The 18,048-nt window shown below is 42.7% G+C and overlaps 1 protein-coding gene across 4 annotated transcripts in view; it reads right to left on the bottom strand.

The window, feature by feature from the left end:
- The window catches only part of Unc13c (unc-13 homolog C), a 445,873-nt gene that overhangs the window by 180,377 nt on the left and 247,448 nt on the right, over positions 1-18,048 (bottom strand). For all 4 annotated transcript variants that reach the window (XM_087905372.1, XM_087905373.1, XM_087905375.1 and 1 more), the window contains 3 exons: positions 12,990-13,146; positions 4,803-4,871; positions 2,628-2,717 (listed from right to left, as the gene is read on the bottom strand). In XM_087905372.1, coding sequence (XP_087761498.1) covers positions 2,628-2,717; positions 4,803-4,871; positions 12,990-13,146 — 316 coding nt within the window. The remainder of the gene's footprint in view (positions 1-2,627; positions 2,718-4,802; positions 4,872-12,989; positions 13,147-18,048) is intronic.

Raw genomic sequence — 18,048 nt, forward strand, 5'->3', positions numbered from 1 at the left:
AGTGGTGGAGAGGGACTGGTTGCAAAGGGGATTTGCATGGGCTTATGGAGCTGCTCTGTGACATACTGCTACTGTGTCTATGCAGCTACACATTTCTAAGAATTACTAGAACTACATACTCAAAAGGATGATTTTTACTCTCTATAATGTAAATAAAAGATAATTGGAAGACAATACCTTGGCACAAACCAATAGTTCTCGAATTGGACTTAAGACCAGCTCAACAAGAGGAATAGCATGCCTGGTAAGGGAGACCCAGCTAATTACCCAGTGCTGGTGAAGTCATAGTTATTGGAGGAGAATCTACAACCACTGATGTACTAGATCAACATAATCCCTAAGAACCTGTAAACGTTTGTCCTTATACCCACAGACTAGTGTAGTCTTCTCTCTTTGTCAAGGAAATTGCTCTTTGCAACTGAAGAGACCATTGCAGGAAATCACAACCAGTCAAAATGCAGAGTTGCAGAGCCCATTCCCATACGTCTAAATGCTCCCACACTTAAGGTTTGGGAAAGATTGCAAGAGCCAGAGGATCAGGGAGTTTGCTGTGAGTTTGTGTCTCGTAGCAATATCAGAGGCTACACCCAAAGAGTCTCACTATCATGGCTGCTCAAACATGAATTATACAAGGATGATGCTAATGAACATGCCAAACTGGAAGGAGAAGATCCCATGAGGTTTCAACCCTACATAAAGAACTATAGGCAACTGAGCAAAGGTGGGGACAGGACAGGAGGCTGTCCTTAGGGAAGAGCACACTAATCGGTGGTCCAGTTCTAAACCATTAGTCCTGAAAACACACATACTGGTAGAATTATACAGAATGAACAGGTTATATTTAGGAGCACATCCACCCCTACACCCACACACAATTAATAACAAAAAAGAAAGAGGCCATGAATTTGAAAGAGAGCAGGAAGGGAAGAAGGGGTGTCTGAGAAGGTTTGGAGGGAGAAATCAGAAGGGAGAGATATTGTAATTAAATTATAATCCTCCAAAGAAAAAAAATATAATAGAAAGAAACAACTTTTGAAAAGTTTTGGAACTGGGGTAAGTGGGGTCAAGCAGTCTTTTAAAGATTAACTAATGTGTGGTTGTTTGCATGGACAGAGTCTAGGCACTATATGTGTGCAGTTTTCACAAAGGCCAGAAGGGGGCGTGAGACCCTCCGGAACTGGGGTTGTAGTTGGTTGTGAGCCACCATGTGGGTGCTGGGTAAAGAGCTCAGATCCTGTGGAAGAGCAAAAAGCGTTCTTTCCTGATCAGCCATCTCATCAGCCTGTCAAACAATGCTTTAAAAAATTAAGAGCATAATTGATAATAAGGAGCATAGAGTAGGAAGAGGGAAGCTGATGATTTAGAACCGTAAGGAGGAATCTAGCCAATCTGCTAGTTTCTAAGAGGAAGGTAATCAATCGCGAAGGTGGCAGAGGCCATCAATTCTAGAAAACAGACTTCGGGTGACAGTCAATAATACAAAAGAAAGAAGAGTGTAAATAATACAGAGATGGCAGGTGGCAGGGCTGTGCCAGAGTCACGAGAGGCTATTCTCTCTCCTTTGTTCCTTTTCCTAGAGAAGTAAACAGAAGAACCCTCACTTGGTAGTCACCCTGGGAAGGAGACGGGCAGATGCCTACCAACGGAGTGCCCTTCTTGCTGCAGCCACTTTCTCATCTCCCGGCTGTGCAGCCATCTCTTGCCCAGCTGAGTTCACCCCTTTCCCACCAAGCCTTGACTGGGTCTCACCTGCATTGCCTGCACACCTGCATTACCTGCACACGGATACCAGTGTATCAGAACAGACATTAAATTCTGTTTACTCCAGTCACCAATGGGTCCTCATATTAAGCTAAGTGACATTAAAGAAACTAATGATCATCCATATTTCATGCTTTTGCTTTCTGTCAATTATAAAACACTAGTTTTTAGTGCCATGAGTGACAAACTCATGGTAACTGAGAAAAATAACCTGGTGTGTTGGTTTATTTTGTTCGCTACCTCGGAATTTGCTGACCAACTCTCATAATACTCTATTTCAGAAAGAAAAAAATATTAAGTCTATATCCTAGCAAACTGTGTTTGAAAGGCTTCATATAAATGCATTACTGCCCTAAATTATTACTGTCTAGAAATTGGTATGAAAGAAGGGCTATTTCTAAACAGAAATGCCTAGAGAGTTTGACAGACCATAGCCAAATGCACCAAAGACTCAGGTGACCAATTCTCATACAAGCATTGCCCAGGTTGCCACTGCGCTGGCACCATTGGGTGAACAGGATTGAGCTCTCCTACAGTGAAGTTAGCAAACCATCCCAGCTACCACTGAAATGCAACTCCCCTTTCACTTAACATTCTTTGCTACTTTTTAAAGTGTCTTGTAGAGTTACTAAGAACGCGTCTTTTAAGATAAATTTAATGGGAACTTAGTTCTGACTCAGTGAATCCATGTAGAGTGACAGGAATCTTGCTTCTTTGATAGAGCCTGTGTTGGACCAGTCGTGTGGCCCAGGATTACTGGCTGGAGTTAGACAGCACTGGCCAGCAGTAGGATAAAGCAAAGCTCTATCGGGGGACAAACGTGTTCTGATGTCACACTGGAACATCGTGGGCATGAGATGAGATACCTTCATCCTGAAGAAGGTAATGCTGGTCAGCAGGTCCACAGTGGACTTCAGGTCCTGCAGTCTCTCACTGCTGCTGGCGGGAAAGTTTTCCTGGTTCAATAGGAAACAGAAATGGGTAAAGTTGCTGATATTGGACTTCCAGTGGGGAAATTAATAAAACAAGCTTACTGCAAAAAAAAAAAAATAAATAAAAATAAAAGCAGGAGGTAGGACATACCGCAGTTAAAAATATTCTAGAGTGTTCTTAATTTTTTTTAGTGTTTTATGACAGACCATTCTGAGAAACAGAAGATTTAGAAACATTCTGCTCTCCGTCTTAGGAAGTCATATACTTTTATTTGTCCTCGGGGTGCCATTTTTTTCAATGGTGTAGCCACTGATGATCTGCTGTGCTCCAGTAAATAACCTCCCATCCGCACTCAGACACGAAACCCTAATTAAAATCAGTGGGCCACACACTAGAGGAAGCCATGACCATAGGAGGGGGGCTTGTTGAGGAGAAGGGCTCCAGCAGGAGAGAGAAGGTGGCGAGAGTGGACAACGGAAGGGTGAAAATAAAGTGATTAAATTCATTGTATCAGTGGAGCAACTCATACAGTAAAGGAAAAGCTTTAAAAGCTTAGTAAATTTATTGTTTTTGCAATGCTAACATGTTAATTCCTGCTTATAAAATATATTTTTCAAAGAAGGGAGGTTAGTATGCATTAAATCTTTTTAATCATTTTCGAAAGATTGCTGTAATTTTCAAAAATTACTTTGAATGTGGTATAGGTGGTTACATTCACTTTTCAGGCACAAGGAAACTTTCTAAAGTAGAAAATAAGATTGTATTTCAAGATCTGACATATGATGAGTTCCACACGGCTTTCTCCCTAGTGAGGTACATGGAGACAGGTCACTTAAATTTTTAAGATATTCAGAATTACGGAGGAAAAGCAAAAAGTGCCATTATGAAAATACTTGAAGAAACAAAGGGTTTTAACCTTGAGACATTTCTCATATTAACTGATGACTGTTTTCACATAGGGTTTCTACAGTCAGCAGAAAATCCCAAATGGAGTTCTGGATCTTTCTTATGATCTTGAGCAGGCTTGGTGCCTAACGATGGTTAATAAGCTGTGTTCTGTCTCTCGCCCTGAAATAGCTTCTACAGCAGACTGGAACAGGTGACGACTGTTCTCTTGTAATGAGGTTAATTCCAATATACAATTATACTTGATAAAATTTAGGTTGTAATTTCCAGAAATAGGTAATTAGGTAATTATCTGCCTACCTAGTCATCTTTCTGTCATCTCTCTCTCTCATCTATCTATCATCTATCATCTATCTATCTATCTATCTATCTATCTATCTATCTATCTATCTATCTTCCATCAATCATTAAGGGACTAGTTAAAATGAATGGAGGAAATTCATATATACAAAAAAGAAAATATTCAAATAAACTGTTGATAAATATAAGGTATATAAAAGCATCTACAATTATGACGATGTGTTTTGTAACTAAATTTTCAAAATGAATTTCAAAGTAAGGCTCAACTTTGTGTTCACTTGATGAATTAGCCCAGGCCTACTCCACCAGATGGTTATTAAAAATTCCAAGATTGAGTTGTACACACACAAAAGTATGGTTACTGTTAGGGTTTATGTGCAGGCAGAGTCTGAGAACAACAAAGGCTCTCTTGAGGATTGCTTCCAATGTGTCAGACTCAAAATCAGCACGTTTACTTTTCCATTACAGGATGGGTAATGGTACACTGTGTGGAGAAGCCTCCTAGAGTGAAGGCAGTGGTCCACCTTAAGGGAAATCATGCTGTACCTACTGTACTTTGGGGGCAGTGGTCCACCTTAAGGGAAATCATGCTGTACCTACTGTACTTTGGGGGCAGTGGTCCACCTTAAGGGAAATCATGCTGTACCTACTGTACTTTGGGGGCAGTGGTCCACCTTAAGGGAAATCATGCTGTACCTACCCTGTACTTTGGGGGCAGTGGTCCACCTTAAGGGAAATCATGCTGTACCTACTGTACTTTGGGGGCAGTGGTCCACCTTAAGGGAAATCATGCTGTACCTACTGTACTTTGGGGGCAGTGGTCCACCTTAAGGGAAATCATGCTGTACCTACTGTACTTTGGGGGCAGTGGTCCACCTTAAGGGAAATCATGCTGTACCTACCCTGTACTTTGACAGGTCGATCCTTAAGGAGTTATGCAACTGGTCCAGCAGTTTTATGAATTTTTCCCTCTGTACCAAGAAAACACAAAACAGAGTGATGGAAATAAGCAACCACTCTCAATTCAATCCCCTCCTCCATGAGAGTGACTGTTCCCATTCTACAGAGACGGTGGAGCATTGATGTCAACGACTGTCCAAAGTCACAGACGTGCACAAACTACAGGACACAACAGTGGCTTGGACTCCATCTCTGGGCCTCTGACACCATTCCTACTCTTCGGGGAAGTCACTCTTCCTCTGCGAATGGCAAGAAAGGGTGCAGTGGTCCTACCAGAGTGTTTGGGGCTTTTCTGCAGAAAAATGAATTTCCATCATTTCTCTCTATAATGACTCATAGTACTTCTGTACATTAGCAGAAGAAATCACAGATCACCCCTGTTTTAATCCTAATCCTCCCTACTACCATGGGCCCCCAGAAAATTATTGACAGATTTATTAATTTCTAACCGTGGGAATGAAACAACTGATATGTGTGTGTATAAAAATATCCCCCCCCTCACCTTTAAAAGACATTTTCTGTTGGGAAGCAAGCAAAGACTTGATAATCTGAAGGGATCGGTTGTTTTTAAAGGATGTTATAATTTATCCTTGCAAACACTATAAAAATTGAGTCCTTACTTCCCACTGCTGCCATTGGGGCTATGTCAGTATGGGACTAGTTTCTTCAATGAAGTATTTGACTGGGTATAGGATGGAGTTAGTAAATATAACATTAGAATCGGATGCCTCTAATACAAACAAGGAGAAGACATTAAAGTCTCTCTCTCTCTCTCTCTTTCTCTCTCTCTCTCTCTCTCTCTCTCTCTCTCTCTCTCTCACACACACACACACACACACACTATAGGCAATGCTTTGATTTTGTTGCTGTGATAAAATAAACACCCGGCAGAACAAGCGTATGGAGAAAGCATTTATTTTACTTCACAGTTGGAGGTTACAGTCTACCATTGCAAGAAAGCCAAGGTCACATGAAGTTTAAACAGCTGGCCACATTCATAGTCAAGAACAGAGGTCATGTGTACTCAGCTTTCTTTCTCCTTCTCCTTCTCCTTCTTCTTCTTCTTCTTTATTTTTTTCATTTTTCTGTTTCCAAAGCCCATGATCCAAACCCAGGGAACAGTACTGCCCACTCTTAGACTGGGTCTTCCAACATCAGTTGATGTGATCAAGAGACTGCCCTGCCCTCCCCCCCCACCACAAGACATGCCTAATTTGACCTTAGAAAATAATGAGTGGATGCAGGAATGACTGAGGGCAAGGCTTTCTGTCTACACCAGTAGTCTATAAATACCAAATTGCATTTTGCAGAGTATTGGCAAAAGAGAAATTTCCTTCATTGGAAAATGGCTGTATGGAGCATCTAGGTCTTAGTCTTTGAAGTTGCTGATCTTAATGGAGTCACAGTTGAACAGCAACACAAGCTGAAGACTTTTGACCACTTTTCACTAGAGGAAACATTCAGAATCTTCAGTGAAGTGCCATTGGCGTCATAACCACACAACAGTGAACAGAGATGCAGCACCACTCCCGTCCTAACTCCTGTGGAGTAAACGTTGGAAGCAGATCATATAAACTTTGCCTCTCAGAAGCGTCTGAAGCAGGCTAAGATCACCCTGTGAAGCAAAGCTACTGAGACATGAAGATGAACTTAGCATCTTAGATATTCCATTGCCTGCCCCAACCACAAGTTCCTGGGGAGGCAACAAATCATGTCAAACTTTATTGCCGCCCCTTACATTTCCTTCCAGTTTTTACATGAAATATAAAGATGGAAGTGTTGCTCCAGTTGAGAGCTCAGGGCCACAGTAAAGCTAATTACTCGAGTGACTAGAAACATCGATCTGATTCATGTCACATTTCTGGAAGCTGGGCCTGACCTCTGTGATTGGCACAAATCATCAAGACAGTTGACCCGCCGTCTGCACTGTGCCTTGCCCCGGATCACTGATCCCATTCTACTCCACAGGGCTGACTGAGCTGGCTGCTGCCCGGCTTCTATTTCTCCACTGCTTTTCAATAAGAGAATTTCATGTGGTGCGCGTGCCCAGTAGGAAACGCTTACCTTCCCAGGCTTCATTAAAGAATGGCCGTGCAGAGAGCACTTGGACAACGAGACAGCCCAAATTCATTAAGGAGGAAAAGCTTAGTTTTATTTTACCAATTAATTACTGATTGAAAAGACCTAAGACAGAAGGCTTGACAAGATTTGTTCATGTTAGTAGTATTTGAAAAAGAATCCTTTAGTGAGCGCAGCTTTTAGCTTTATTTTTCCTTGCTCTTTGTGATTCTCTTTAGTTGGGAAAATCTAGACGATAAGGCCTAGGTTTTGCCTACAAGATAAGAGGCTAGGCAAATGAGAGAGCCATATGCTATTAGATTTCCCATGTCTCTCCTAGCTATCCATAAGTGTGCATGTCCATCTCTGTGTTTGAGTACATGTATGTACAGGCATGTGTGGAGGCCAGAGGACAATCTTGGGTGTCATTACTCATTCCTCACCATCTGCCATTCTTTTGAAATGGGGTCTCTCACTAGCCTCACCAAGCAGGCTAGACTGCCTCACAAGAGCCCCAGGAAGTCACCTGTTTCCTCTACCTTAATACTGGGTTTCTTAGTTACTTTTATTTATTTATTTAATTTATTTTTGATTTTTCAAGACAGGGTTTCTCTATGTCATCCTGGCTGTCCTGGAACTAGCTCTTGTAGACCAGGCTGGCCTCAAACTCACAGAGATCGACCTGCCTCTGCCTCCTGAGTGCTGGGATTAAAGGCGTGAGCCACCATACCTGGTTCTTAGTCACTTTATTATTGCTGTGATAAGACACCACGACAAGAGCAAATTAAAGAAGAGTTTATTGGGGGCTTTCAGTTTCAGAGGGTGAGTTCATGACCATCATGGTGGGGAGTAATGGAGCAGACAGACATCTCACTGGAGCAAAGCTGAAAACTTACATCTGAGATAACCATAACAGACAGAGACAGACATACATGCAGACAGACACACACACACAGATAGAGAGGGGGGGGGGGAGGGAGGGGGAGAGAGAGAGAGAGAGAGAGAGAGAGAGGGAGGAAGGGAGGGAGGGAGGAGAGAGAGAGAGAGAGAGAGAGCGAGAGAGCGAGCGAGCTTACTGGGAATGGCATGGGTTTTTGAAACTTCCAAGTCTGTCTCCAGTGACATATCTCCTCTGAAAGACCACACCTCCTAGTTCTTTCTGAAGAGTTCCACCAACTGGAGACCCAAGCATTCAAATACATGAGACCATAGGGGCCATTCTCATTCAAACCACCACACTGGGATTACAGGAATGTGCCACCACACTTGGCATCTTATATAGGTTCTAGGATCAAACTCAGGTCCTTGTGTTTCAAGGCAAGCACTGAGCCATCTCTTCAGCTCCTATCTATAGTTTCAAAAACCACAGCCCTGGGCTACACTACCCCAGTGTTTCTTACCCCTAGTCTTAGGTTATGTATGGCAGAGTCTATTTAGCTGGACTTGTGTCTGTGAGCTTCTGTCTTGTGGGGATGCTCAGAATTCCGACTAAAGCAGCTCTCAGATTGCTTCTCCCCACCCTGGTTTCCAGGGCTCTGCTGAAAATTTTACATGCAAGGAAGAAAGAAGATTGGAGAGAGAAATCTGCTGGGCTTGTAGTCACCGACTCCCAAATCACATCTGATGAAGCAAAAGTAAAAGCGTTCTGTTGATTGAATTTTCAAAGAGATTCTTTGAACAGCAGGGACAGCTTGAAATGTAATTTTGTTTACCGTATTTCTGGTTAACTAGGGTGAGATCGCCTTTGAGACAGCTGAGGGGGCTGACTGTCTGCATGACATGATCTGAGGAGTAAATAAGAGGCAGGGGGATTAAAACATGTTTCTCCCAAGGGTCGTGGCACCACATTGGGAACAGCCAGATTAGTCATCTCTTTGTAGTAGGTAAGGGCCATACTTGTCTGGTAGGCATATCGTCATAATGATACTTGGTAGTATTATTTATCAAAACTCCAGCTTTACTGAGGTGGTTAAAGTACCAAGGCCAGTAGCCAGCAGGCTGTCTGAAGCATCCTAGAGAGTAATTGTGTTTGACTTCGGGGATTCTTTCATTACTCCAATCTGACACTGGCATGGCAGCCTTTGCTAAATGAGATACCAGTATTTTAGACATGGCCATTTTTTTTCAATAAAACTTTATGGGTGAAGAGCAAAATTGTAATTTTATGTAACTCTCATGTACCACAAGATCATACTCTTCTTTTGTTTTTAAATAACATTAAAATGCATAAAAATCATTTTTAATCATTTTTAATGAGCCATACAAATCTAATAGGTGGGTTGAACTAGGTTCATCAGCAGAGGGAAGACTCAGGGAGAGGGAATGGTTACCTCATGAGTTCATGTTTAGAAAGTACCCCACCAGGGTCCTGGGAATGGGTGGGAAGGAAAGTTCCGGTTTTGAGTGGGTACCAGGTTCCACACTGCCTCAGCTTCTTATCCACTCCCATCTCACTGTCTTGGTCACAGTGTGGTTGAACTGAGATGGAAACTGACCCTGCTCGAGTTTCAGGGCCTTCGCTTGCTTTAGCACCTCTTAGAGGGATCCTGCCTGTGGAAGTAATCGTGTGACCTCAGGTTTGTGAAAGAATGCCAGAAATAAGTTAAAGAATATCCTGACATGGGCTGGCAATAGCTCAATCCAGATTCATCAAAATTAAAAACTCGGTAAGAAGAAAGCATTTCAAATAGAATATTTAAGAGATCTTAATAATTTTGTATGACTGTTAATCATAAAAATATAGTGGGGGATGTCTTTATTTCTTATTGATTTGAGATTCCATCTTACGCCTACCAGAATGGTTAAGATTTAAAAAAAAACACACACACATGACAGCTCAGAGAGAATGTAGAGCAAGGGGAACACTCCTCCTTTGCTGGTAGGACTGCAAACTTATACAATCACTTTGGAAGTCAGTGTGGCAGTTCCTCAGAAAACAGAACCAACCTACTACAAGACCCAGAAATACCACTCTTGGGCATATATCCAAAGGATGCTCAATCATACCGCAAGGACACTTACTCAACCGTGTTCATAGTAGCTTTATTTGTAATAGTCAGAACCTGGAAACAACCTAGCTGTACCTCTACCGAGGAATGGATAAAGATAATATGGCAAATTTTACACAATATTACCCAGTTGTTTAAAATAAGCACACTAGGAAATTTGAAGGCAAATGAATGGAACTAGAACAAAATAAATCTGAGTGAGGTAACCCAGACCGAGAAAGACAAATATGGGATGTTGTAAAATAAAGAATAACTATGTTATAGGCTACAGACCCAGAGAGACTAAATAATAAGGAGGGTTCATGATGGTGGTGGGCAACCATATCTCCCTGGGAAGGGGAAATAGAAGAGATTTTGTGAATGTATTGAGGAAAGGGAGGGGGAAAGGTTGGGGGGATGCAACAGAGGGGAAGAGTGCTGAGGGGGACTGCTGGGGGGACATTTCAGTGTTGGGTGGAAGCCTTGCACAGGGGAATCTCTCAGGAGTCCTCAGAGAGGACCCCAGCTTAGACTCCTCGTAATAGTGGATAAGTATCCTGAACTGGTCATCTCCTGTGACCAGACTGGTTCCTGGCCCAATTGTCATCAGAGACTCCATCCAGCAATGGATGGAGACATATGCAGAAACTCACAGTCAAACCTTAGGAGGAGTTCAGGAATCTCACGGAGGAGGAGAACAAAGGCTTGTAGGAGATGGGGGGGGGTGTCAAGGACACCATGGGAAGGCTCACATAATCAACTAACCTGGGCTCACTGGGGCTCGCAGAGACTGAACCGACAACCAGGGAGTCTGCATGGGACTGACCTAGGCACTCTGTATATATGTTACAGTTGGGTAGTTTGGTCCCCTTGTGGGACTCCTAACAGTGGGAGCAGGAGCCGTTTCTCAACTCTTTCACTGGATTTTGGGACTCTACTTCCCATAGTGGGTTGCCTTGCCCAGCCTTAATACATTGGGAGGTGGTTAGTCTAATTGCAACTTAATATGCATATTTTATTGACAGTCATGGGAGACCTTCCTTTTCCTGGATGGAGACAGAAGAGCTGGAAATTGGGGTTGGGAGTGGTTGATACAAGGGGAGGGGGCACAGCTTTGGGAGGGGAGGATGGGGGGAGGCTGAGGCTGGGAAGTAAATTAATAGATGAATAAAAAAATTAAATTGAAAAGAAGGAATTGTGAAGATGAATTCTAGATTAGAATTTAAAAATCATGATCTTTTCTGATGTGAAAGACTGAATGTTTTTTTTTTCTTTCTTGTACAAATATTTCACAAATTTTGTCACACAAAGAAATGGTGAAATAACATAGAGTCGGAACCCATAGAAGAATTCTTCATGGTGTGAGAGGCAGAGAATGAAAACCTTCAGTTTCCTTTCCCGGAGTTTGTGCTGCTAACGGTGTCTGCCACAAATGTTAATTTTACAATGCGTTTCCTGCTGAAGAGCTTACATTCTTCTTTAAGAGTATCCTGTCAAGTTATGTAAGTTTTGTAAATAAAGAGTTGGTTGTGTCTGTCTGTACAAACGACATGGTTAGCCATGAGGAAACAATGATGGGGCTGGAGAGACTGCCCAGTGACTACCAGCATTGGCTACTCTTGCATAACTGGTGGAGCAGGTGCCTAGGGAGGGTGAGACTCAGAAAAGGCTTTCTCTTTTTTATTTTCCAAGACAGAGTTTCTCTACATAATCCTGGCTGTCTTGGAAGTCTCTATATAGAACACACTGGCCTTGAACTCAGAGATCTGCCTGTCTCTGCTTCTGAGCGCAGGAAAGAAAAGTGTGTACCACCACGTCCAGCTTGGAGAAAGCTTTTTCAAATACACTGTGTTTGGGTGGGGGGATTTGAAAAATCTGGTTATACCTTAAAGAAGGTTTAAGAAATGACTGTATACCCATCATGGTACCCGGAATATCTACTTTAGTCCTCAGGTGAATTAGAACTCAGGGCTCCAAAGTGGAGGCAGGAGATAGTATAGTTGATATCTTTGGTTTATGAAACAGGATTCTACTCCAAAGTGAGAGAAAAATACACAGCCACATGCTTGATCTCCAATTAATCCAGTTATGATTTGATTAAATGTCTCACTTTTTTTGTTTCTATTCCACAAGATGTTATTTGATTTACAAAATGAAGTTTGTTGTAAGCACATTGCTCCTGAATATCCCGAAGTCAATGTGTTTTCTTCTCTCTGGTCAATGTGAAGTAGAAAGCGTGGCATCCAATTTTCCTCCAGGTGGCTTTTATGGCAGATGTTAATCACGAAACTGCATCTTCTAAGCGACAGAAAGGTGCAGTGTTCTGCAAGCCTGGCTTGTTCTCCGCAGTGTACACAGGCAGAATAGAAACAGCCATTTCATAACACAGCATGGTTTACATTATAGGCAAAGTCCCAAGACAACAGGTTCTGTTTCCAAGGTGACGCCTTTATTACAAAAGTCTTCTCTGGTCTGGAATTTGACCATCACAGTATTTTTATTGAACTAGCTCCAGAATGATCTTTAGTCCTGGTCCTTGCAAAAGTTGATCTATCTAACATTACAATCTATCTAACATTGACAGTGTATTGTTTATATTATAGTAAGCCAGGAGGGACAAACCTCTCATACCTCATATAATTCTAGAATCCTCATATTTTGCATATTATATTGTATATTCTTAAATCTCATTTGATCCTTACCTCAAATTTTGGAATAATGTCAGGGTAAGACTCATCATACTCTGAGCAGGTTGAGAAACTGAGGATCAGACGGCACAAGGGACTTGATGGTGTTATCATTATCAAACCTGTCATCCACAGCCCCAACGCTATCCTCAATGTAACCATTTTTCTTTTGATTTGTTTTCTTCTTTGGCTAAATATTCACATCCTTTTTTCCTAGGGTACCAGATCAGACTTGTTTTCTTTACCATGTTAGGTTATGGGGACTCATTATATACTAGATATAATTTACCTGGGGTAGGGTGGGAATGAACAGACTGTCTGGGGTCCGAAGCCCCTTGAAAATCTAGCAACCAGAGACTAGTTGAAAACTTAGGGCTCCAAACATAATTACACTCACCCCAAAGTTCGTAGCGGCGAAGCGATCCGAGGCAGAAACTTGCACATTAGTGGAGACAGTTGTGTGAGCGTAGAAAGCATTGATGTTCGCCAGCAGGGCACTCATGACCGCAGGGACACCCGGGCACATGTACTTAGAAGACAGACATGAAAAGTGCCTGAAATGTTTTAAAACACAAGGCAAACAGTGCTTTAAAAGTGGAAGCTAATTCACGCACAAGCCCATCCTTTCCTGTTGCCATTAAGTCATTCCTCAACTGTAGCAAAAGCTCCGACAGTTTCTGGGAGAGCAGACATGTTCAGCCTCTTAGAAACTTCATATTCACACTGGTGACGCAGCTTAATTAGAAAATGACTTCTCGTGGGGTAATGGGCCGTTGCTTTGAACTACACGGTGCTCGGTGCTAAAAGCCAAGGCCAGGTCCCTGCAAAGTTCAGCGTGCTGGAACAGCAGCTGTGGGCACAGGGTCACCCCAAGGCGCCGACCCTACCTTCAGCTATTTAAGAGCCTAAAATGCCACATGCCACCCAAACGCCACCGGCCTCTGTCTCCTCCTCACGTTGCCTTCTGTTTTGCAGCAGGCGGCCCCACTTTCACCCCTACTGGGTCACACCTGACTGGAGTGACACTTTTGAAGTTTCCCAGGCTTCCAGGGCCTCTATCAGCAATTCTGCTTTCCAAGCGCTTTGTTATAGACAGGATTCAATTAGACAAACAACTGAATCATGCCAGGCCTGGGCACAGAGGTTCTCAATTGAAACCTCGAATAATAGAGTCATTTACGACATCAAAGGCACCAAGAGCTTTATTCTGCCTCTTCTCTCAAGGAAACCTGTCTCGTGTGAACTCTATCAAAAGATTGTCACACTGAAAGTGTAGCTTGTGATAAATCTGAAAGACAAAATGCACACAACAGAAAAGAGTCTTCTTACCATTATTTGACCCCATTTGCTCAGATATTTTAGTAATTTATCTCCCATCTCAGCAATTCTGCATTGTGTGTTACTGAATGCCTAAGTGGGCTGTGTGTACATCAAGGCGCGTCATGAGTGGCATCCCACAAAGCAAGCCAGCATCTGCCTGACAATGTGGCTTTGTTTAGCCCACAGCTGGGCTGGGTTCCTATCTACCTCCTCTTTCCTGACCCTAGCTGATGAACGTAGGTTGAAGCTGTGATCCTTGAGAATCAGAAGTGACAATTTATGTCCTCAGAGTTATATGATGTCTGTCATTTAACCATGGGAATATAAATGCATTTATGTTTTTAAATTATTATTTCTGAGATTATTAAAATTTATTGATACCCACAAAGAATACCACAAATGGGAGTCAGTGATATGGCTTGGTGGGCACTTACCAACACACCTCACCATCTGAGCTCCATCCTGGAACCCACGTGGTAGAAGGAGAAAACTTATTACTAAGTTGTCCTTTGACCTCCACACACATGCTCTATGGTACACACATGATCCCCACACACATTTGTACACACATACACCTATACACATAGTAAATAAATAAATAATATAATCAAAAAATATAAAAATGAATGCTGTAGCAATACAAAACTATGAAAATATCTTTTATATCGCTTACAGGACTGGAACTTTCACTGGACCTCACAGATAGAATTAAGAACATCTTGAAGCCATAGAAGACTGAAGATTGCTATACTGCTGTGTACTCAGCCTGTTTGTTTAACCTGCTTTCAAGAGGACAATGTAACACTAACCTTACTTGCCTTGGATTTTCCATGTAATCAACTTTTACAGTGTAAGCTAATGCCCGCTGTAATCTTAAATTGCATGCTCTTCTATGCCCTGACCCGGATCAGTGCATTTGTCCCATTTGCTGACAGCAGCAAATCCAGAGGTGGAAAGCAATCTTCTAACAATGAGTATCTCCTAGAACATTAAACATAGCACTTGGGTATTGGTTAATAGACAATGTCATATTTAATACTGGTTGTCATCTGGGTCATTTGTGGGTCAGTTGGAGTCAGTATTTTAATCCCTATAGAACTGTTAAAGATGTCTGTTAACTATCCCATTCCTTCCCCATGTGTTGCTTTCTATGATGTTCAATAAAAGAGAGAGAAAGAAATTCTCCTCTTAAGGGATGGAAATGCATAAACACACAGAAACAGACATGCATAGACAATCACATGACACTTTTACAGAGAGGCACACATGAACACACATAGATGCAGTCACACAAAAGACAGACGCACAGGGACAGTCACAGGTAAAGGCACAAGGACTAATTCACAAGACAGCTTTCAGGCAGGCACAAACTCGAACTCACGGAACAGAATGACAGGGTACAGAAGACACAGGGAGCCTGAAGTAGATAATTCAAATCTGTGCCCACTCTTGGCTAAATGACTCCAAGGGGAAGTGCTTTTATTTCTTTCCTTAATGCGAAACTGATGCATTATTGGCGACTTGGAGTTAATCATTAATGCACTTAATCCACACAGAATACCACAAATGATAGAAAAAATTATTTCAGGAAGAAATTTTAAAACCTCAAAGTGAGGCCATCATGTTTTTCCCTGACCTCCAAATTTCATAAAATTAGATTTATTAGATTCTAATCATAGACCAAGAATTATGGAATGCTAAATGCCTAAACACGACAATTTGGGAGATAATAGAAAAACAGGCATATCCAGGAAGAAGTAGAGACATGACATCATAGTCAATTGCCAAAATAACCTTTACTGAAACTCTGAAGCTGGGAGTGTGTCATTTTGAAATGGAGGTGTCACAAGAGCAGTGTAGTTCTTGGTTTCAAAATAATATACCCAGGCAGCAGCACAGCTCCCTGGGTTAAGGTACTTGCCAGCAAGCCTGACGACCCGAGCACAATCCCCAGGACCCTCATGGCAGGAGAGAAACAGCTTCTCCAAGTTACCCGCTGACCTTTGCACGCATGGCATGGCAAGCACTCCTTCAGTAAATGAAGAAAATGTAATCAAAACTAAAACAAACCCATACCGCCAGATTGCTCAGGCCTCATTTCTTCTAGCTGCCTCCCACAGTGGGTTTGGGTGGGCTACAAGGTTAGAGCAGACAAAATTAGGGTACAGGGCACAGCCCCACAAGTCCAGTCCACAATCAGGGAATAGGACGGCTAGAGGGGCTTAGGCTGAGTGGCCAGGTGGTGAGCAGGGAAGAAGGAGAAGCCTGGTGTCCCCATGGTAGATGAAAATGTACAAGGTGAGCTCTGGTTGACAGCAGTGAGTCTCTTTGCACACTGCCAGGGACTCGGGCATATAACAGGTGGGAAGCCACTGTGAGAACCAGACACAGTGCTGTAGAGACACCGAGTAAGACACAACCAAGGCAGCCTGGAGAGGCTCAGGGAAGACATCGTAACTGAGCCTGGGCTATGAGTTAGTGCTGATAAAGAGATCCTGTAGCCATGCAAAGGACTTGATTTCATGGAGAAAGAATTTGCTCAGGGAAATGAAACAGCACAAACTAGTGAAGACACAATTGTGTGTAGTCAACTCCATTGACCACGAGGGGAGAATGCCAGACCAGTACGGCCAGAGGTCTGTCTGTGTGTCTGTGTGTCTGGGGGTTTATGCGGATTTTTGTGCCATGAATTAGGTCAGCTACAACTTCACATCTTCATAGGTCAGAGGGCTTTAGCAAATAAAGCTCAAATTCTCTCAGAGTGAATGCAAGCTATGAAGTCATCTTCCGGAAGTCAAACTCCCTTCCGGAAGTTTTCTTTCTGTAATCATCAGAGCTACACTTTTAAGGGGTTACTTTGGGTGTGAGAATTTAGGAGTATGTAATGGAGAGAGAGGAAGGGAAAAAGGGTCCAGCAAGGAAGAAGTTACCTGAGGGTTCCTCCCCACCTTTTTTGTGTTAATAATGCCATCCTGAACATGACATGGAGATAAAGGTTTCATTATGGTGTCTAGTCAAACTGTGTGAATGGAAGATATGTCTCAAGACATTGACTTCACCTCATTGAGGTCACCTTCCTCTCTTCCTGGGACTGTATGCTGTGGCTATACCTGTGTGTGAAGTTATGTGTCCTTGCTGAGACTATATTTAATACAGGGACTTCCCACACCCGAGGGTGTACCAATGGGCTTTTCATAATGAAAACAAAATGGAAGGAGCTAAAGGCATCTACACAGAGTTAAGGGGGATAAGACGAGTGCTCAGCTACCCTGATAAACAGTTGATTACTATATACAGTTACTTCAGGAGTGTTTGCCTGTGGTACATGGCAGTAATGTTGTAATGCTGACCACACTCCATCAGTGTTTGCTGAGAGCGATGTTATAAATCATCCAGAACATGAGGCAAGCATTCATCCCAAAGAACTGACAGAAATATCTTCTCCTTTGATTAGCACTGAAATGAGGCAATTTTTGGGGTATGACAGACAGTAGCTAGCGGCACAGGAGCCGCCCTCTAAATCTCCCTGAAGGCTCCCACGAAATCCCACCAGCCCTGGAGAGTAGGAGTACCGATTAATGATTTCTAGCACCAAGGAGCAACTTCCCCTAACTACCGGGCAACTTGCTGGACTGAGAAAAAAAAAACTCAATGACAGATTGGTGTCTTAGCTCTTAAGAATTAGTGGACCAACAAGAAGTAGAATGGCATGTCTAGAAACTGCTCACTATAGGTCTCTGCAGCAGAGACCTGGGTCTGCCACATCTCAGCAAGGCTGTCCAACGGACTCTACTCCATGGTAACTGTCTCCTGAGGCCGAGAGTATTTTCTCATTTTGCACACCTACTCTGTCTATACACACCGAAGAGGATACAACTCCTAATCTGCAGCGCAGCTGTGTAATAGGGGATGGGCACAAGGATAAGAAGCTGCTTAGAGTGAGAGGTGAGAGGAGGCTGGCAAAAGGCAGATTCCAGAGATGAGATTTGATGTTTCATGTAACGCTTTAACAAGACAAAATCCATAGATTGTGGGTGATGGGAACTAAACGCAGGTCCTTTCCAAGAGCAGCCAGTGCTCTTAACCACTGAGCCATCTCCCCAGCCACTGTATTGTATTCTAAAAGGATGTGAAGA

Source organism: Myodes glareolus, chromosome 4, assembly GCF_982192425.1.
Source record: "Myodes glareolus chromosome 4, mMyoGla1.1, whole genome shotgun sequence".
Lineage (NCBI taxonomy): Eukaryota > Metazoa > Chordata > Mammalia > Rodentia > Cricetidae > Myodes > Myodes glareolus.